Raw genomic sequence first — 22113 nt, 5'->3', positions numbered from 1 at the left:
ACTAGGAGCAGCTACCCCCATATACAACTAACAAACAAACCTGTTCACACCTATTTCTTGTTTTGGAAGTGCTGGACAGTTTTTCTGTTTCTATGTATAAGCTTTGACTGAGCACTCCGCCTCTATGCCACAGGCGATTTTAATTACAGCAGGATCTTATTATCCCACACACAAGCAGACACAGTCACTTAGAGAGGCTTTCACATTGATAGGGTCCTGGTATTTTTGAGAAACTCCTTACCGTGGCTACCAGGTACACATGAATTGGCCAATTTATGCGCTAAGATTTCTCATTTATTTCTATTTTTCTACAGCAGTAAGGCTATTCAAATTTCATATATTTCATGTTCGCATACTTAGCGTTACAGTGTGCTGTTTTGTTTCTTCATGGAAGAGTCATCATAAGAAAACCTCTCATGTGTCCCCCACCATAAGATTCAGTGTCAGAAGTATGCAAAAGAATATCTAAACAAGCCTGATGCATTTTAGTAACAAGTTCTGTGGACTGATGAAGTTAAAATAGAACTCTTTGGCCACAATGATCAAAAAGGTGTGTGTGGTGAAAAAAGGGCACACATTGTCAGGAAAGGAACATCTCACCAACCATTAAGCATGTGGGTGGATCAATCATGCTTTAGGGTTGTGTTGCAGCCAATGGCATGTGGAAAAATTCACAGGTAGAGGGAAAAATGGAAACCTACGTTGCATTGTGCAGGATGCATAACATTCATAACTATAGTGTGAGCCTAAAACTACCTTGAGAATGCTGGCCTTCTAATAATTAAAACTGACTACCAGAAATATTTCTCTTTATTTTACTGTAGTTAAAATATTTTCTTAACCAAGTGATACAGTCATTGGCATGCTGGTTAATAAAACTGAAATGCGTAACATGCAACGAATGCATTCACATAAAGAAACAAGTGGCAGCATGCCATTTTTCCCCGTTCTTTTATTACAGCTTTTTGTGGCACAATATATATTTGAACCAAGTAATTTTTCACATTAGGTGTTAAAGTACAGAACTTAAAACAGACATCCATCTTACAAACACTCTCTAGGCTTAGGGAATAAGTATTGCAAATATTTATGCCCTCAAATGCCATCCTCAGTATATTAATAACTCCTCTGTAAATCTAAAACACTAAATATTATGGAGCTGAAATAATTTTATAGTGCGGCTTGCACAAAGTCGGCTTTCTGCAATATGAAGGATTTGACAGTTTGTGAGCAAGAAAATGTATTAATTCCTGGTCCTCCATGACTGAAAACTGAAATAGGTGCTTATGCCGTAACACACCGTGACCATGAATGCAAAAAACTGTAGAGATAAAAAGAGAAAAAAAAATACATTCAGTTTTTAAATAAAACAAGCATATACCTGTAAGTTCACACACATGAATACCTGGTTATAAAAGCTCTGCCTGATTCCAGTTAAAAGTGGACTACTTGCCCAAAAATAGGCTTCTCAGTCATAATTTATTTTTAATCAAGTATTTCATATTTTGTTTAATATTTAATTGAATGTACTTTGCGCTCTGGGGAATTATTTTATGGTAGGGAAGGAGTAGTCTTAAAGGGGATTGTCCAGTCTAAAACGAAAAGTCTGCAGTCAGACTTATGAATCCCCCAGCGCATGCACTGCTTGATTTACCGGTTTCTGAGCCAGGAATGGTGGTGATGTATGTGATAGGCATACTCCCGGGCAGAGGCAGTCTAGTGGGCGAGGCCTCACTCCATACAAGTGTATGGAGTGAGGATGAAGCAGACTTGTGGGCGTAGCCGTCCAGTAGCCACGGCCTCACTCAATACACTTGTAAGGAGTGAGGCCACGCACACTGGACAGCTTTTCGCTGTCTGCTACGAGGTTTTGCCATTTGAATCCCCCATTCAAAAGTCTGCAGTTACACAGTGACTGCGGACTTTTCATTTTAGACAGGACAACTACTTTAAATGTTGCTTCTTGTATCATTTGCTAATGATTGTGACTCGCCCCCTGGGTCGTGGGGTACCCGGAACCGGGCTTCTGTACGATGCTGGGGGTAGTAGTGGCAACTCGATCCCGTGGCTCAGAGTGGTCAAACCAAATTGTGGCAGTCTATTTATCAGTGTTTTGAATGTCCGACTATGCCACTCGTGGATTGCGGTCAGAGATAACCGCTGCTGCGAGGCAGACCGCTGAGGCTGGTGTTGGTGTGCAGCACAGGGATAGGATAACTCTCCACGGGAAGAGTGTAGCCTCAGGGCAGTGTAGGTGGATGCTGCAGGTGATGGTGCCGGCGCAGCAGAAATCACACAGAGTCCAATGATGCAGTCCAGGGTCTTTTACTCACAGTTGTTATCCAAGTCACTTCTGTCAGGAATGACTGCCCAAGCCATGCTGCGTCCACCAGGTGAGGGGCTCGGTCAACCCCTAGGCTACTCAGGAGCATGGCACAGGACCCCTTTCTGTCCTTTCTCTGGCCTCTCGTGCCCCACCAGTGACCAAACTTCTGTCCAGCTACCGCGGACCGTGTCGGGTAAGCGTTGGCCTCCGCTTCCCGCTATCCTATATGGCGCCTTCCTAGCAGGTTTGGCGGGGGGGGGGTCGCACCAATAAATGATCACGACCTCCGGTTCTTGGCTGAGGGATGATTTACCTCCACCAACTTGGGAATCCGGTACCCTTCCACAGCCTGACCCTTCACCCGATATAACGCGGGTTTGCAACAGTTGCTGTCCGTTCTGCTCTCTTAGGGTCCCTTCTGCCTTCTTGTTTCTGGAGCCTTTCTACTCCTCTGTCTTTTCTCCTTCCTTCCTTCTCCTTCTTCTCTTCTCCTCTCTGGCCCCGGCCTTCTCTCTAGGCTTGCCTCGGCTCCCTGTCAACTCTGACTGAACTACTTCTCTCCTCTGAACTGCCCTACTAAGATGGCTTCCACCTTTTATCTACTTCTTTGTGTCTGAGCTCAGATGACCAGCACCCAATGAGCTCCTTCCTATGCTCCATAAACCGTCCCCTTCTGCTCCTACATCACTGGGTTCTCTCCCCCCTCCCCACTCCAGCCAGGGACATGGTCAGTTGTGCCTGCATCTGGGAGCACCGTCGAGCTGTCCCCCGGAAATGGGGAGTGTATGTGTGTGCAGCTAACTGAGCCCTGGTCCACACTCCATCCTTACCTGGGAGTGGAATATCACACCTCTGGTTGAAGTGCAATACCCCTGTAGCAACCGAACCCTCGGGGCGCTACAATTGTTAATTAAAGGGGTGGACATTTCAATACGAATACAAGTGGAGGTCAGCAACATATACAAAGTTCTCCCATCCAGTCAGGAGTCTACAGGCCACTTTTCTGGAAAGCATTAAAGTTCTCAGTAGCCAACTGCTGTTCTGTTTAGAGAATACTAAACAGGTTTGCAGCGAATTAAGTAGAATGTCACATTCCCCACAGGTAGTCTGGTTACTCTCACTTCCGCATCGTGTGGTGAGCTGGGCTAGAGACGCCACATCTACAGATATATGCAGTCTCGTGTGCATGTGTGGCACCCCAGGGGTCGGGTTGCCACAGTGGCATTGCCGCTCTCACAAGGGGTGATGACATGCCTGGAAGCAAGGAGGGGTCCCCTAATCAGGTTTACCAGCATACAACACTTTCCTGGTTCCAGACCAGATAGGGGAGCGCCTCCCCTTCAAACTGCAATCTGGAGGCGGGGTTAGAAAGAGTGAGTTGAGAGGAGCTGGAGTCAGGAGAAAGACAAGGAAGGACCTGGGGAATGGAGCTGTGGACAAGCTCACCCCAGAGAGAAGCGCAAAGGAACCGGACACCGGAGTCCGTGGTTATGGGGCACTGAAAGTCCAGCAGCTGAATCCAGAGGGCAGGAGACTGCAGGTCTCCTGGCCCCACCAGACACCCGGTGGCACAGCAGCATCATAGGGCCCAGCATCGCCACGTGGGAGCGACACTTGAGGAAGGCACGCGAGCTGCCTGCCAGACGGGTGAGGAAGAGACGTTTTACTCAGGAATGAGGGCCACAGCATAGCTTCAAGCAGCAGGACCAAAGAGAATAGCGCAGAGGGAAGGCCTACAACGCTACCTGGTGAGGTGGATCCCCAACTTGCTTCCAGGCTGCCCGGACCTCCACTACCAGCTAGTACCCGTGCCCCGGTCTGCTCTAACAAACCACAAGTAAAGATAGAGGAAACAGACATTAAGTTGTTGTCTGGTCATTACCTGCGCCCTCAGCCCTGCATTACACCGCACCAACATCATCTACCTCCACAATTCTTTATATACTGCCCTGGAGCTTAGCTCTGCCTGTGGAGAGCTGAACCAACTCTGCTGCACCACCATAAGCTTCAGTGGATTTGCACCGCAGCGGCGGCCCCATATAGCTTCATACCACAGGTGGCGTCACGAACATTATCTCTAAAAACTTTATTCCCCTTTTACTTTCCCTTTAATTGACCGCCCTGGGTCACTGCCACCGTGACATCCCCAGCACCGACCAGCCCGGCTACCGAGTACCCCACGGTCTCCGGGGGCGTGTCACATGCAGCAGGAATCATGAACCTGTCCTATTCAAATGAACAACAAGTATATAGCACCTGCAGCTCATACAAGAGATCCAACAGATCTCTAGAGGGGAGGTCACTGGCCTCGCTCACCAATCTACCTGGAAGTGGGGCTAGATAAACGCATTTAATGTTTTATTAGACTCCTCCTGTGACTAACCAAAGTAAGACTAGATTAATAAAATACAGTCATGGCCGAAAGTGTTGGCACCCTTGAAATGGTTCCAGAAAATAAAGTATTTCTCCCAGAAAACGATTGCAATTGCACATGTTTTGTTTTACACGTTTATTTTCTATGTGTGTATTGGAACACCACAAAAAAAAAAAAATGTACTAATTTCACACAACACCAAAATTGTTGGCACCCTCAACTTAATATTTGGTTGCACATCCTTTGGAATAAATAACTGCAATCAATCATTTCCTATAACCATCAACAAGCTTCTTACACCTCTCAGCTGGAATTTTGGACCACTCTTCTTTTGCAAACTGCTCCAGGTCTCTCATATTTGAAGGCGCCTTCTCCTAACAGCAATTATAAGAGGTCTTCACAGGTGTTCAATGGGATTTAGATCCGGACTCATTGCTGGCCACTTCAGAACTCTCCAGCGCTTTGCTTCCATCCATTTCTGGGTGCTTCTTGAAATATGTTTGGGGTCATTGCCCTGTTGGAAGACCCATGACCTAGGATGCAAACCCAGCTTTCTAACACTGGGCACTACATTGCGACCTAAAATTCTTTGGTAATCTTTAGATTTCCTGATGCCTTGAACAGACAAGGCACCCAGTGCCAGAAGCAGCAAAACAACCCCAAACCATCTTTGAACCTCAACCTAATTTGACTGTAGTTACTGTGTTCTTTTCTTTGTATGGCTCATTCCGTTTTCGGTAAACAGTAGAATGATGTGCTTTACCAAAAAGCTCTATCTTGGTCACATCTGTCCACAAGATGCTTTCCCAGAAGGATTTTGGCTTACTCAGATTTTGACAAACTGAAGTCTAGCTTATGTGTCTCTGTCAGCAGTGGGGTCTTTCTGGGTCTCTTGACGTAGCGTTTTATTTCATTCAAATGTCAATGGATAGCTCACACCGGCACTGATGTACCCTGAACTTGCAGGACAGCTTGAATTTCTTTGGAACTTGATAGGGGCTGCTTATCCACCATTCCTTCTATCCTACGTTGCAACCTTTCATCAATGTCGCTCTGCCATCCATCTCCAGGGAGATTAGCTACAATGCCATGGGTTGTAACCTTCTTGTTTATGTTGCGCACTGTCGACAAAGGAACATCAAGATCTCTGGCGATAGACTTGTAACCTTGAGATTGTTGATGTTGTTCAACAATTTTGGTTCTTATATCCTCAGATAATTCTCTTCTCCTCTTTCTGGTCTCCATGCTTAGTGTGACACACACAGACACGTAATGCAAAGATTGAGTTAACGTCTCCCCTTTTTGTCTGGTTTCAGGTGTGATTTTCATATTGACCATACTGGTCACCTGTTAGGGGAGTTTGAAAGAGTGAGCATCACATGCTTGAAACAAAGTTGTTTACCCACATTTTTGGAAAGGTGGCAACAATTTTGCCCAACCCATTTTTGGGATTGTATGTGAAATTATGTCCAATTTGCCTTTTTTCCCCTCTTTTTTGTGTGTTTTTTTCCAAAACACACAAAAGAAATAAACGTATGTGTAACAAAACATGTGTAATTGCAATAATTTTATGGGAGAAATACTTCATTTTCTGGAACAATTTCAAGGGTGCCAACACCTTCGGCCATGACTGTAGATTAAATATTTTACAGGGGTTATCACATCTCGCTAAGTGGGTAAAATTTCAAAGTGCTTGTAAAAATGTACCTTATTAAAAATGCTTTCCATTCTCTAAATTGGAATTGCATTGTATCAGAGGCGGCTGGTTTGCTAGGCAAGGAAAGCACGCGCATTCTTACAAACTCTTTGCTTTAGGGCTTGCAAGCACTGCTCTGAAGTTGGCCAGATCCTGTCAACATCTATGCCCCTGCACTTCTCTCACAGAGGCAAGGCACGCTATGCCTTACTCAATTAGCCATCTCTTGGCCACATAAACCAAAATGAATGTATTCATGTAGAATTTTTTACATTTTATTTTTATATTTTGTAACATTACTCACTGCAGATGCTGTCCAACTATTGTAGTTGTGATGCCGGTGAACTTCTTTGGTAATTGAAGTTGCATCCACTATAGCAGCAATGAGGTAAAAAACAAATGCACTTCCATTAAAGCACAGACTCTGTAATGAAAAAAAACTGTTTGAGTTGTGATTGCTATCTATATACATTTATACAAAATTCCACTCCACCTTGAGTATAATAATGCACAATTTAAAAAAAGGTCTCAGAATCTCAAAATAAAAAGCAAAACTGAAATAGAAACCATAGGAATCGGCACTTTCACATTTTTATATTTTGACTGGTCCATCATAAAGAGAAAGGAATTTGTTTTGCTAAGCAATTTTGGTGTCCAATAAAGCAATTACGACAAAGAGGGAGAACACGCTGAGCATGAATCAAAATTGACAACCAACGGAGAACAGAGAACAGCTCAGTCCCTGAAACGGACACAACTGATGACATCACATTTAAGGTAGGTGAAAACATCTATGGGGAGTGATCGCAACTCCAGCCCCTTGAGGACATTCGGCTTCAGACTTCCCAGTGCATGCTGGTAGCCTGAAACACAGCATCTTTGGAAGTGCTTAAAAAATACTGAAAACAGTTTGCGTAGCGAGGGATCAGACGGGAATTCTTATGCAAGTTAATGGTTTGTTTTTTAAGATTAGTTGGACATTTGCTATTAGGTCCTGGAAACCTCTTTGAAGTGCATTTTCACTGCACGATTGTTGGGAACACTGGCTTAATAAAAAGAATACAAAAAAAATAATTGTTCTCGGCAGCACAACCTGTGTAAAATATGAAAGTCTATGCACAGTGAATAATTACGGATTGTTCAGTACCCATCATTGGCACAATAGGCCTTTATAAAGAGACTATTAAACTACCACATTCTACGTAGTCAATCGTCAGTCGTTTTCAGCTGCAGATCATATAGTATAAACTGGCCCTTAGACCTCCAAACTGTGTTACAATGCTATTAAACTAGGAGGACAACACACTTGGCAGTCCGCCAGTGCATGGACATGGACAAAAGGTCCTTCTACTGGTCAATAACACTATTATAGGGGCCACTGGCGTAGTCACCATTAAATGGGCACTAACTGTTCCTTGCCTGTGAGCGAAGCATTTGATAAAGTATCTCATACAATCCTTATTGAAAAAATGACCAAGTATGGGATTGACAAGTCTACGGTTAGGTGGATTCATAACGGTCTCAGTGATCGTACTCAAAGAGTGGTAATAAATGGTTGCTCAACATGGCCCCAGTGTTGTTCAACATTTTTATAAATGATCTAGATGAGGGAACTGAAGGTAAACTAATCAAATTTGCAGACAATGCAAAGCTAGGCGGGATAGCTAACACTAGAGAAGGCAGAGAAAGGATTCAGAGGGATCTAGATTAGCTTGAACAATGGGCAGCAACTAATACAGGGTGGGCCATTTATATGGATACACCTAAATAAAATGGGACTGGTTGGTGATATCAACTTCCTGTTTGTGGCACATTAGTATATGGGAGGGGGAAAACTTTTCCAGATGGGTGGTGACCATGGTGGCCATTTTGAAGCAGGCCATTTTGGATCCAACTTTATTTTTTTCAATGGGAAGAGGGTCATGTGATACATCAAACTTACTGAGAATTTCATAAGAAAAACAATGGTGTGCTTGGTTTTAACGTAACTTTATTCTTTCATGAGTTATTTACATGACATTGACATGACGCAGAGGTTAACACGTGAGGAGAGGATAGAAACTGTGTATCGTGCCCACTGTTCTGAGATATGTGGCGCTTCACACCTCAGGCTCAGCAGACTGGAGCATCAGGTGGAACGAGGAGAGGGGAGTATTTTATTTATTTTTTTAAATCAGTGATTGGTGGCCATAATAGCGTATGGAGGACCATGGGGGGTGCATTACACTGTATAGGGGACCATGGGGGGTGTATTATATTGAAAAGAGGACCATGGGGGGTGTATTATATTGTATGGAGGACCATGGGGGGTGCATTACCTTCTATGGAGGACCATGGGCGGTGCATTACGTTCTATGGAGGACTATGGTGAATGTATTATATTATATGGAGATCCATGAGGAGAGCATTTTATTATATGGAAGACATGGGGAGTGCATTATATTGTATGGAGGACCATGGGGAGTGCATTATCTTCTATAGAGGACCATGGGAAATGCATTATACTATACGGAGAATTATGGGGGGCACATTATACTATGTGGAAGGTTATGTGGGGCCATTATAATATTAGGAGGGCTATGTGGGGGCCATTATACTGTATGCAAGCAATTGTACAGCGTGAAGGTTTGTGTTGGGTCCATCATACTGTGTGGGGGCCACTATACAGTTTGGAGGGTTAGTGTGGGCCATTATACAGTGTAGGGCTATTCTAATGTATGTAGGCCCATTATACTGCATGGAGGGTTGTGTGTGGGTCACAGTTTGGGGATCATACGGTGTTGGGGGTCACCATAATTTGCCTTGGGAGTTGAGGTGGGGTACTGTCATGGGTGTGTCAGGTGTGACAGTCAGTCATTATGGATCCGGCTGTAGAAGGTCGCTGCGCTTGGCCTTGCAGACACCTTCTTGATCCTTTCATCATCCCTCCCTCTCTAAGACCCAGCCGTGATCTCCACCTTCTGCTGCTAATTAACACACCCTGGCTGGATCTTTAAATGCACTCAGTTTCTCCAGAGAGTTGCTGGTGATAGAGTTAATTCCTCTATTCAGGTCTAGAATTCTAGCAATCGGCTAGATTCTCCTTGGAGTTCCTTTGTGGATTGTAGTCGTGATCTCTCTGGTGTCTTCTCAAAGCTAAGTGTATCCCCTTGCCTGTTTCCCTAGCTTGTTTTTAGTTGCAGTGGGGCTGACTAGTGCTCACCCCTCCTCACCTAGGGCCTAGCTCTAGGGTCTGCCAGGGTTAAGGTATCCTGCTAGGCGATAGGTGCGGAACCTATTTATTTTTTGTTAGATCTGCTTAGGGGTCTCTACTCCCCCTTTCCCTAGTTGCTGGGCTTCCCCCCCCTTATCCAGTCATCGTACGCTGGATTCTTCCCATACCTAGCATGACCGTACGGTCATTATACTGTGCATGTAGAGGCTAATGTGGAGCAATTCATCATGGGGGTATCATACTGTTTTTGGGGGGCACTTTTGTTGGCATCATACTTTATGGGGGCAATGAAAGTGGAATCTAGGACTTCAGTAGGAGGAAAATTACTATGTAAAGGCTGGAAAGTTGTGAGATATGCTCTTCTGTGACCCCGACAATTATTTAATTTATTTTTTAGGGGGAAGGTTAGATTAGAACTTCTGCTATGGGGCCCCATGATTTCTATGTACGCCCCTGCTCCCAACCACTGTGTGTCGGGTAGCCACCTTAGAAAATAGAATAGATATAGATATATCTATATATCTCTAGTCAACTGTCTGTTGGAGACCAGTTTAATTAATAAATTAGACTTACCTGGGTTGAATTCTTGTTAGTTAGAATCTTGTAGTCTAAACTTTAGCTTTGCTCCCAAGACTTTCATAGGGATGTACTCATTTTAGCAACATGGTTTTGAATGAATTTGTTAGTAAAATTACTTTTTTGGGTGTGCCAAATAAAAACTTGTTTGTAATAAAAGGCCCACATTTATGCTAGTATTGTAATATATTATTTGTTGGGTTGTAACTTGTACTAATTTATACTGAGCACTGTACATTTTACACACTCACACTATGTGTAATCTGTAGCTTTGTACTCTTAAAAAGAGAGGGGCCCAGACACACCTTTTGAAAAGGGATCCCAAACTGTCAGAGTCCGCCCCTGGGTACATGTATGTTCCTGGCACTAAATTTAAGGGGTTGTTCAACTTAAATAATAGTGCATGTAAGGGCTTATAACTAGAGATGAGCGGTGTTCGACTCGAACTGTTCGCCAATCTCAAATTCGAGCTGTTTTGGGCGGTGTTCGAGCCATTCGGCGAACACGAACGATTTGAAAAAAATTCGGCTGTTCGAGGTTATGTTCGATAACTGTTCGTGCACCAAAATCATAACTGGATTTTTTCTCAGTAATGCTGAAAATTAATGTTAATATGCAGTTTGAGTGTACAGCGGGGCGGGGGGAGGGGCAGGGGATGGATCTCTGCAGAAATAATGAAGATCTCCATTTTTTTTTCTCTTCCCCGCATTTACAGTGGGGCGGTGCAGTCTGTCAGCCTATCAGCAGCGCACACGGAGAGAACTGCTTTTTTTCACACAAGCAAGGGCATGTGTCATTGGCTGTGTATGTCACATGTCCTTGCCCTATAAGACCCAGCCATTTTCCCCCTGCTGCAGCTGCGTGTTAGACGGCACCGCTGTTGCTGTGTGTGCTATACTTTGTTAATTTCAAGCCAATTTTCGCACAAATCTACAGATAGCTTGGGAGTAGGGAAGAGTTGTGATTGCAGTCCTTTTAAGAACTAGGTTACATCATTTCCTACGACTTTTATCAGGCAGGTCTGTGCTCTTAAATAGATAGGTTGGGAGTAAAGACTAATTGTAATTGCAGTCCTTTTCAGGGCTAGGTTACATCAGTTCCTATCACTTTTTGCCATGCAGGTCTGTGCCAGTGCTGTGCAAGTTTTTTTTCACAGCATTTGGCTAAATCTAGCAAAGCAAATCCTTTTTGGCCTATTGCAGAGTCTGTTAGTCAGTGGAGTAGCCTATCTGTGTTGCAAGCTACACCACCTGTGTATAGAATACAATTTTTTATACTACACCTAGTGAAGTAAAACCTTTTGGGCATAGCATCATTCTATTAGTCCTTCTATACTAACCTCCACCAGGTTGCAAATTCAATATAATTTTTTTCTGCATCTAGCTCTGAAAAAATATTTCAGCTTGTAGCAGTGTGTGGGACTTGTTCTATTAGTCCATCTATACTGACCTCCATCAGGTTGCAAATTCAATATAATTTTTATCTGCATCTAACCCAGCCAATACTTTTGGGCTAATACCACAGTTTGGCCACTCGGCTCTGCTCGGTTCCCATCCATTGTTTTTTGTGCAAACAACTCCAGAGTTGTGAATTAGTTAACCACCAAAATGAGTGGAAAAAGGCCTGCTGCTGGTGGAAAGGGGAATAGGCGTGTTGGGAAGGGGAAAAAAGGTTGTGTCCGTGGGGTAGGTGTTAAAGCAACAGTAACATCTGCAGAAGAAAGACCATCTTCCAGCCAAACTAAAATGTCTACTTCTTTTAGCGGACAATGTGATAAGATCCCTTTCTTACGGCCACGCCAATCGCTACAAATTCCAGATGAGGCACAAAAACAGCAGGTGCTTCAACGGATATCAAGTGCTCCTTTAAGTGGGCTCTCCTCCACCTCAACTTCAACATCACAAATACTCCAGTCCTCAAAGGTGTCACCCCAATCGCACTTGCTTCCTCACAGCTCCCAAGTCTCCAGCTGCCCGTCTGAGTATGGGGTAGAACAGATGGTTGAGTCTGCAGAGCTGTTTACTCATACTATAGCCTGGGAATCAGAGGTCGGCTCCAGAGATTCTGTGAATCCAGACGAGGAAATGATCTGCACTGATGCCCAAAATCTTTACGAGTCGGATCCAGGACCAGACGCAGAAGGTTCTGACCATAATGTAGACCCTCGTTCCCAAACTGTAACTCCTGTTGGTGGAGACAATGAGGAAGACGATGATGAGACTCAAATACCTGATTGGAGCGACAACTTTAGTTTTTTGTCAGGGCAGGAACAGGTTGGCTCTGAGGACGACGGGTGTGATAACACACAGGGTGATGATGATGAGGTTGGAGATCCCACTTACTGTCAACCCACAGTCAGCCAAGAGATGAGGACAGAGACCTAGTACTGGAAGTACGTCAACAACTGCATCCTCAAACACAACTCTGCCTCTGACCACAAGTCGTGGTGGCTCTTCAGGTCGCATGGGTGCTAAGTCTTGCATAGCCTGGGCATTTTTTCAGATCGATAAGGATGACCCAACTCGTGTTATCTGTAACATTTGTCAGCAAAAGCTGAGTAGAGGCCAAAAAATACATAGTTTGAGTACTTCATGCATGAACCGGCACATGGACATGAAGCATAAGTTGCAGTGGGAAGCTCATTGTGCTACAATGCGGCCTAGCCAACCACCGTCTGCCACATCTTGTGCATCCGCGGCCTCTTCATCCTCTGTGACTGGGGGGACAGCAGTCACACCTGTTTTGGGACGCAGACCTGCCACCTCTTTACCCGCAACAGCCAGCGTGATTGGCAGGTCATCATTTTCTTTGGAGGTGGAAGCACCAGCTGGTGTTCAGCGCTGTCCGACATCGATAGCACCACCTTTGGATCAAGGCAACCTAACATGTCCGCCTGCATCTTCCTCACAGACCGGCAGTTTGCCGGGGACACCCTTCTCAACCCCGTCTAAGCACAACAGCCAGCCCTCGGTCCCTCAGATGTGGACAAGTAAAAGACCATTTCCTCCTAGCCATGAGAAAGCTAAGAGGTTGAATTTCACCATCTGCAAGCTCTTGGCTACAGAAATGCTTCCTTTCCGCCTGGTGGACACAGAGGATTTTCGAGACCTTATGTCCGTCGCAGTGCCCCAGTACCAGATGCCCAGTCGGCACTACTTCTCAAAGAAAGGTGTGCCTGCGCTCCACCAGCATGTCGCACACAACATCACCGCTTCTTTGAGAAACTCTGTGTGTGACAGGGTGCATTTCACCACAGACACTTGGACGAGTAGGCATGGACAGGGGCGTTACATGTCGCTGACTGGGCACTGGGTAACTATGGTGACAGCAGGTCAAGGGGCTGCTGTCCAAGTCTTGCCGTCCCCACGAGTTATGAGTCAATCCTCTTTATCTCAAAGTTCCTCCACTGCTTCTGCCTCCTCAACCTCCTCTCGGTCCTCCACCTGCACCCAAAGTCTGTCTGGTCATGCCACAAGCTTTCTAACTGCGCAGAAGGGATCCTGCACACCTCCTTACTATGCTGGCAGCAGGGCTCAACGTCATCAGGCGGTTTTTACTTTGAAATGTCTGGGAAATGTGAGTCACACAGCTGAGGAGTTGTGGTCAGCTCTGGAGAACCAGTTTCATGAATGGTTGTCTCCACTGGACCTGAAACCAGGGAAGGCCGTGTGCGACAATGCTGCAAACCTGGGTGCGGCCCTTCGCCGGGGCAATGTCACACACGTGCCTTGTATGGCTCACGTGTTGAACCTGGTTGTCCAGCAATTTTTAGCCCACTATCCCAGACTAGATGGCCTTCTGCAGAGGGCACAGTCGCTGTGTGCTCACTTCCGCCGTTCGCATCCCGCAGCTCAGCGACTTACATCTCTACAGAAGTCGTTGGGCCTGCCACTTCACCGGCTAAAATGCGATGTGCCTACCCGGTGGAATTCAACTCTGCACATGTTGCAGCGACTGTGGCAGCACCGACAAGCCCTGGTGCAATACGTTCTGACGTATAGCCTGGGCCAACGAGATCCAGAGGTGGGGCAAATCATGCTGGAGGAGTGGTCTCAGATCAGGGACCTATGCACCCTTCTGCACAGTTTTGAAATGGCGACGAAGATGTTTAGTGCTGACGATGCCATTATCAGCATGACTATTCCGGTGAATTACATGCTGGAGCACATGTTAAACAGAATTCGGAGTCAGGTGGTGGCACAAGAGGAGGTGGAGGAAGTAGAGGAGGAGAAGTTGTATGCGGAAGGGCCAACATCTGCAAGGTCCAGACGGTCGGCAGCACCAAGGCGGCAGGCATGTGAGGGTGGGGGAGATGGTTTTACCAGGGCGCATGGTAACAGCCAAACTAGTGAGGAAGGTGCAGGAGCCCAGGAAGAAGTGGAGGACGAACTGATGGAAGACTCATCAGATGAGGGAGACCTTGATCACATTTCTGTTGTGCGAGGTTGGGGGGAGAGGACAGAGGACGGAAGCATGATTGTTACCTCGCCACCAACCAACAGGGACTTGGTGCTCCTGGATGCGCAAGACACACGAGTGCCTTCTTGCTGCACTACCTGCAACATGACCCTCGAATTGTGAGAATTAGAAATAATCCTGACTCCTGGGTTGCCACACTGTTAGATCCCCGGTACAAAAGTAAATTTGCAGAAATTATTCCTGCCATAGAAAGGGAAGCACGCATGCAGGAGTATCAGCAGAGACTGTTGCAGAATCTTACATGTGCTTTTCCACAAAATACCAGTGGTGCACGTAGTGAATCTCACAGTTCCAACTTGCCAACCGTGGGACCGTCGAGTGTTCAGCACTCAAACCGTAACAGAAACACAGTATCTGCTGGTAACATCAATTTTGCGGAATCATTTCACCACTTTTTTAGCCCATCCTTTGCAAGGCCACAGGAGACAAGAAGTCTGACACATAGTCAACGCCTAGAGACGATGGTACAGGAGTATCTCCAAGTAAACATTGAAGCCATGACTGTGTCACTGGACCCTTGCTCTTTTTGGGCTTCCAATCTGGATAAATGGCCAGAGCTCGCCACTTACGCCTTGGAGATCTTGTCATTCCCTGCAGCCAGCGTTCTGTCTGAACGTGTGTTCAGCACTGCTGGTGGTGTGCTGACAGATAAGCGCACGCGGCTCTCCACTGATAATGTAGACAGACTCACGTTCATAAAGATGAACAAATCATGGATCCGAAATGACTTTTCTACCCCTGTGTCATCCTGGGGAGAGTAAAAGCTTGATGATTGGTTAAAATCACCTCACCAACCGTTTTAAGCTTTAAATTTACTAATCATGTTTATCTGTATCTTGGCTGGAAAATAATTTGGGCTTTGTAGCAGTGTGCAGTACTGATTCTATTAGGCCATCTATACTAAGCTCCATCAGATTTAAAATTACTAATCATGTTTATCTGTATCTTGGCTGGAAAATAATTTGGGCCTTGTAGCAGTTTGCAGCACTGATTCTATTAGGCCATCTATACTAAGTACTAAGCTCCACCAGCTTTCAAATTAATAATAATTTTTAGCTGCATCTAGCCCGGAAAATAATTTTGGGTCTCCTAGATGCGCAAGACACATGAGTGCCTTCTTGCTGCACTACCTGCAACATGACTCTCAGATTGTCAGAATTCGAAATAATCTGGACTACTGGGTTGCCACACTCTTAGATCCCCCACACTCTTCGATCAACCTTTTCATTTTAATAAAGAACAAAAAAAATGGTCATTTTTGAAATTATAAGCATTAGCAGGTTATTAGAAACTGAAATCAAACAGTTTTCAACTCAAAACTTTATTCTAGGTGATGTTAGATTTGCACATAGGACCCCTTGTTCGAAAGGAGCTTCTGAACTCTCTCGTCCATTGAATTTGTCAGGTTTTGGATGGTTTCTGCTTCAATTGTTTTGCATGAGGACAGAATACCCTCCCAGAGCTGTTGCTTAGATGTGAACTGCCTCCCGCCATCATAGACACCCCTTTTGATGATGCTCCAGAGGTTCTGAATGGGGTTGAGGTCAGGGGAGCATGGGGGTCACACCATAAGTTTGTCCCCTTTTATGCCCATATCAGCCAGAGATGCAGATGTGTTATGTGCAGCATGAGACGGTGCATTATCATGCATGAAAATGATCTTGCTGTGGAATACATGGTTCTTCTTCTTGAACCATGGCAGGAAGTGCTGTTTGAGAAACTCCACATACATTATGGAGTTCATCTTTACCCCTTCAGGGATCCTAAAGGGGCCGACAATCTCTCTCCCCATGATTCCAGCCCAAAACATTACTCCACCTCCTTCTTGTTGGCGCTGTTGCCGTGTTTGCGTGGGGTGTCCATCAACCAGCCATCCTCCACTCCATCTATCTGGACCATCGAGCGTTGCACGGCACTCATCGGTGAACAAAACAGTTTTGAAGTCAGTCTTCATGTATTGTTTGGCCCACTGGAGCCGTTTCTGCTTGTGTGCAGTGGATAGAGGAGGTCGACAGGATGGCTTAAGCACAGCTGCAAACCTCTGAAGGACTCTGCATCTTGTTGTTCGGGGGACGTTGGAGGCACCAGCAGCTTCAAAAACTTGTCTGCTGCTATGACAAGGCTTTTTTGCCGCTGCTCTTTTAACCTGATGTAATTGCCTGGAGGAAAGAGTCCTCAATTTTCCCTTATCAGCACGCACACGTGTGTACTGGGAATCAGCTACATACTTCTTGATTGTGCGATGATCAGGATGAAGTGTCTTGGCAATGTTGATTGTAGTCATGCCTTGACCTAAACACTCCACAATTTGTTGCTTCTCAGCAGCCGACACATCCTTTTTCTTTCCCATTTTGGCAGAAAATGTAGGCTGCTTAATAATGTGGGACAGCCTTCTTATGTAGTCTTGCCTTTCATTGGACATACCTGCCAAACTAATTAGCACAGCTGTCTGCAATTGCTTACAGTGATATAAAGAGCCCTGACACACATCACCATCAATGAGTTTAACTGACAAACAAACAAATTCTTCCCTTATCACTCCTAAACACTTTTTGCATAATTTGGAACACAGTGTACATGTGCTTTTCCACAAAACACCAGTGGTTCACGTAGTGAATCTTACAGTTCTAACTTGTCAACCGTTGTCTGTATGGAGTTGTTCAATAAAGGGCCAAAAATTAAGATAACATAGACGGGAGAGGTCTCTATGAATAGGAATTCCTAAGTATTTGATACCCTGTGAGGGCCAGGCGAAGGGAAAGTTGGACTGGATGGAATCCTGTATGGATTTGGGGAGGGAGACATCGAGGGCCTCAGACTTCGCTGCATTGATTTTAAAATTTGACCATGTAACAAAGTGATCTATTTCAGCCATAACAGCAGGGATGGATATATGTGATTGAGTGATATATACTAGGACATCATCAGCAAATGCAGAGCACTTGTACTCGGTGCCTCCCACCTCAATCCACCTAATATTGGGGTTATGGCGAATTGATGAGAGCAGGTGCTCCGTCACTAGGATGTATAAGAGAGGGGACAGAGGACATCCCTGCCTTGTCCCATTGGTGATTATGAAAGGTGATTAAAATGTTCCATTTATCTTCAGTCTAGGTGACGTATTGCGATACAGGGCCGTGATTTTGCCTATAAAAGGGTCCCCTAGACCCCTACCCCAAGCTTTTTAAGGGAATAATATATGGCGTGCCAGGAGACTCCATGGAGTGCTTTCTCAACATCCAACGAGAGTATCTAATTACAAATTTTTAACTGCATCTAGCCCAGGAAATACTTTGTGCCTAGTAGCAGTGTCTGCTAGTCAGCGGATTATCCCAGCTGTTAAGCAAGCTACACCACCTGTAGTTTGGACACTTAATTTTTTCAAAGTGAATGGTTCGGGCCCCCGGGACACTCAGTGAAGAGCATCGGCGAGACACCCCAAGGCATAGGGGCTGGGACTGGCGGTAGGACGCCTTGCGGTGGACCGCCGAGCTCGATCCTTATAAAAGCTTTTTAACTGCAGCAGCTTTAGTGGACGCTACTGAAGCTGGAATTACGCGGCTGCTGGCATGAGACTTGCCCTCCAATAGATCCTTGTAAAAGGATTTAAAGTGTGTTCATTCAAATTAGAGAGACAATTTAAATTAAAAAGCTTAGACCTGCCTCCACCACAGGGGGGCTCGCTCGACCCACCAGCGGACAGGCACCAGTATTGGGAGAGGGGGGCTGGCCATCAGGGTCCACCGCAGCTCTGGCACAAACCCGGCGACACGGAGGTCACACGGGCAGGAACGGACTGGCCGTGTCGGCTTCGCACTTTTTTGGTTTTAGAAGGGCATGACATGCCTATATCTGTGTCTCCCCCTCCTTTTACTCCTCCACCTCTTTTCTTTTCGCATGACTATATGTACTTGTCACTTTTCCATGTATTAGTTGTGTCTTCTGAGCAGTTTGTCAGCTTTTGGACTCCTTTGTTTTCTATGTATTTCTATGTGTTTTTGTTTGCCTGCCATTGGTTTTAACGGTGTTCGAACGTGTTCGACGAACAGTTCGGCGAACATACGGGTGTTCGACGAACCGAACTCGAACACTACAGGGGTGTCTCAACACTACTTATAACGATATAAAATAAGAACCCTTTATAAGCATTTACAAACACCTGAATTTAAGTTGGTTAACCCATTTTATTTATTCGTGGGTTATTTTTTGTGTTTGTTATATGATCTGAGGTTCTCCCAACATGCTGGAAGATGTGTTCCTGTATTGTAAAATTAGTGGGAAGCAGGGGAGATCAGCAGAGTTTCCTTCATTCTTAAAAATCAGTGGGGGTCCAAGAGGGCGAACTCCAACCTATTATATATTGATTGTAGAAGCTAACATAATCACTTAATAAGCTAGAGGGAGTCCAACATTTTTTTAAATTCCATGCCTGTTTGTGAGCCTATGTGGAAGGTGCAGTACGCATTAAAAATGTATATAAAATAAAGAACTGTATGAACAAAAAAACAAAAAACCTTGTAACAAATGTGTCTTGAAAAGGTTGTTTTAGTCATTAACACAACAGTCCAAAGCTAAATAGAAGATTGCTAGTATTAAATCTATTTAACTTAGTAGATAGATGAAAGGTGACACTCTAGCAAGCGTTTCCAGTTGAAAAACTTTTAGTCTATTTATTTTATTGTTTTTTCTGGGCTGAGCACCCGTTGATTGCGATCTCTGGCCATCTGTGGACTGACACTCAGGCTGCGTGCCCACTATGCGTTTATCAAGCGTTTTTGCAGCGGAATTTCCGCAGCGAAAACGCTTAAAAAACACTTGATAATACGTGCCCCATGGTCCCCAATGATAATCCGCATGTGCTGTGCACATGCTGCGGAAATTTCCGCTGCGGATTATCACTGCAGAAAAATCCGCAGCATGTCCATTATTTTTGCGGACACGCGGCGTAATTGCCGCCATTGACTTGCATGGAATCGTTTAATATCCACATGATTACATGTGCACATGCGGATATTAAGCGATTCAATGTGCGGATGGTACCTGGGTCTGTAGAAGAGAAGACTCTCCTCCAGACCCGGGTACCATAGTGCCTGTTAAAAAAAAAAAAAAAAAGAATTTAACATAAAAAATATACATTATACTCACCTTCTGATGGCCCGCGGTCTTCTCTCTGGTGCGTCCTGGCTCCCCGATGGCTCGCGATGGTGTAAAAGGACCTTCCATGACGTCATTTAGTCATGTGACAGGTCACACGACCGCTGACGTCGGCGGTCGTGTGACTTGTCACATGACTTATTGACGTTATGGAAGGTCCTTTTCCACCACCGCGAGCCGTACAAGAGACCGGACGCACCGAAGAGAAGACCGCGGGCCATCAGAAGGGGAGTAAAATGTTTTTTTTAATTATTTTTTACCATTTTTATTCTTTTTTTTAACTATTAACTTGGTCACACTATATAAATCCATGCCAGTTGCATGGATTTATATAGTGTGACCAAGTTGTCAAGCACTTTTCCAAGTGATGCTAAAATTGCTTGAAAAAGCGCTTGATAACCCGCATGCAGAAATGCATGCAAAAACGCTTGACAAACGCTTCTACCTGGCAGGAAAAATCTGCAGCATTTCTGCATCGTGGGCACTTAGCCTCATGGAGATCTGTGAAGGTATGCGATCTGAGTTGTGCCGGTTTTTCGTTTTTTTTACTCACTTACTCTTAAATCTATTTAATACCATGTACAGAGTTTTATTTAGGGTTCCAAAAATAAAGACTTATTGGCGTTCAACCAAATTGTTTTAAAAGTTCCCCTAAATATATGGGTCCTCTGCATAACATTTTGGGATGTGTAGTCAGATGCTAAAAAGATATTAGTTTTATTTAGTAGCATTAATGTAAATATAATTAGCTGGTTGACTGCCCCAACCTGGCTTTCCCGATTGCAGTCCACCTTTCATGTCTTAAACTTGCTAACATTTCCCTTTAAGTGGATAGAAAAATTCAAGTATATAGTATGTAAATCTTAACTGAAAAAGATGACACTTATTAAATTTATATTTCCTTAAAATTAACAACCCACTATCGAGCTTCCATTGAAAATCTGATTTTCTGTGTGTGTAGGAAGAGCTTAGAGTGTGAATTATTAAAAATAATGCATCAAATGAGTCATGGCCTGAAGCACCACAGCTAATTCTTTTACATTAGAGATGAGAATTGAGTGCTGGATGACTTAAAAAATCCCACTCAACAATCTTCTCCCCAGATCTAATCGTTGTGGTCTTGTAAGAAAAGGCAAAAAACTCAATACATGTACGTATTCACATCTTCAAATTGCACTTAGACACATTTCTGTAGAGTCATAAAAAATACTGTATTGCATGTGTAAAATAGAGTATCAGAGATTCAAAACATAAGTACTAAACCCAAGTACAAAGCTAAAAAGAAAAGCTTCATATGAATGTAAATATAACTATGTTGTTTACGCCTGGCAACTGGAAACTGAGTATGTTTGGCCATGAATGGACAGGTTCTACCTTTAATAAAGAGACAATTGTAGTCACAAAAGACAAGCAATGTCTCTTCCTGTAAAATGCCTACACAACTACAGTACCCATAGGTGGCACCAGAAAGCCATTTATGTACAGTTACCAAGTTCACTTGAAACTGGTGAGCAACTCTGCACAGCTTCTGTTGGATGCCCTAATGTTTCAGTATGGCCAGAGACACATTAGCGCATGGCATAAGATGAGAGATCCTTGGATGTGATATGTTAAGGACACCCGGCTCCTGCTCTGCTGTGAGCGGGAGCAGAGTGTCAGTGCTCTGATCCTCTCGCATGAGAGGATCGCAGCACAGCTACAGAGGAGACTAAGAAATTAATTTCTCCTTCTCCTCCATTGCCGGGGCCCACGGGAATCGCACTGCACTCGGGTGATATCAGAGTGCAGTGTGATGTTTCACAAGAACCCATAGACTTATATGAGAACGTGTGATCCGATTCACGGATGCAATAGCAGCATGCTGTGATTATTTTCTCATGCCAAATGGGTTAACATTCGGCCAAGTGCAATTTGATTTATCGGGTTGCACTTGTCCGATTACATTGCAAGTGGGAGCGAGCCCTATTTGTCAACATACACATTTCTTAGCACACGACGTGGGGTGCGACTACAAGGGTTAATTTAGATCCTCTCACTCAATCTTGAACTCAACCTCAGTTACAGGCTATAAAGTGAGCATAACTCACCCCAACACAGTCCACATTTACCATGTACAAAACATACTGCTACCACTCACTGAAAACACATGGTGTGAGGAGTCCCCAAAATACAGTAGTATTTAAAATAGCAGTGTGTTCAAAAACATGAGTTAATATTTATACTAGTTTTTATTTCCATGCACTGGGAACATTGTACACTGTTTTCTAATTCAAAACATGGAGAAATGTATATAA

The 22113-nt window shown here is 44.5% G+C and overlaps 1 protein-coding gene across 1 annotated transcript in view; it reads right to left on the bottom strand.

Moving 5' to 3' along the window:
• Positions 1-803: 803 nt before the first annotated feature.
• CMTM8 (CKLF like MARVEL transmembrane domain containing 8) overlaps positions 804-22113 on the bottom strand; it is a 102349-nt gene continuing 81039 nt past the window's right edge. The window contains exons 3-4 of the mRNA XM_073676581.1: positions 6701-6820; positions 804-1321 (exon numbers count right to left, since the gene is read on the bottom strand). Of these exons, the coding sequence (XP_073532682.1) occupies positions 1244-1321; positions 6701-6820 (198 nt within the window). The 3' untranslated portion in view covers positions 804-1243. The remainder of the gene's footprint in view (positions 1322-6700; positions 6821-22113) is intronic.

The sequence above is a fragment of the Phyllobates terribilis genome, unplaced genomic scaffold, assembly GCF_046119375.1.
Source record: "Phyllobates terribilis strain yellow unplaced genomic scaffold, ASM4611937v1 Scaffold_4__5_contigs__length_816908805, whole genome shotgun sequence".
Taxonomy (NCBI): Eukaryota; Metazoa; Chordata; class Amphibia; order Anura; family Dendrobatidae; genus Phyllobates; species Phyllobates terribilis.
The sequence above is the reverse complement of the archived record's forward strand: the minus strand, read 5'-3'. Positions and strand labels throughout refer to the sequence as shown.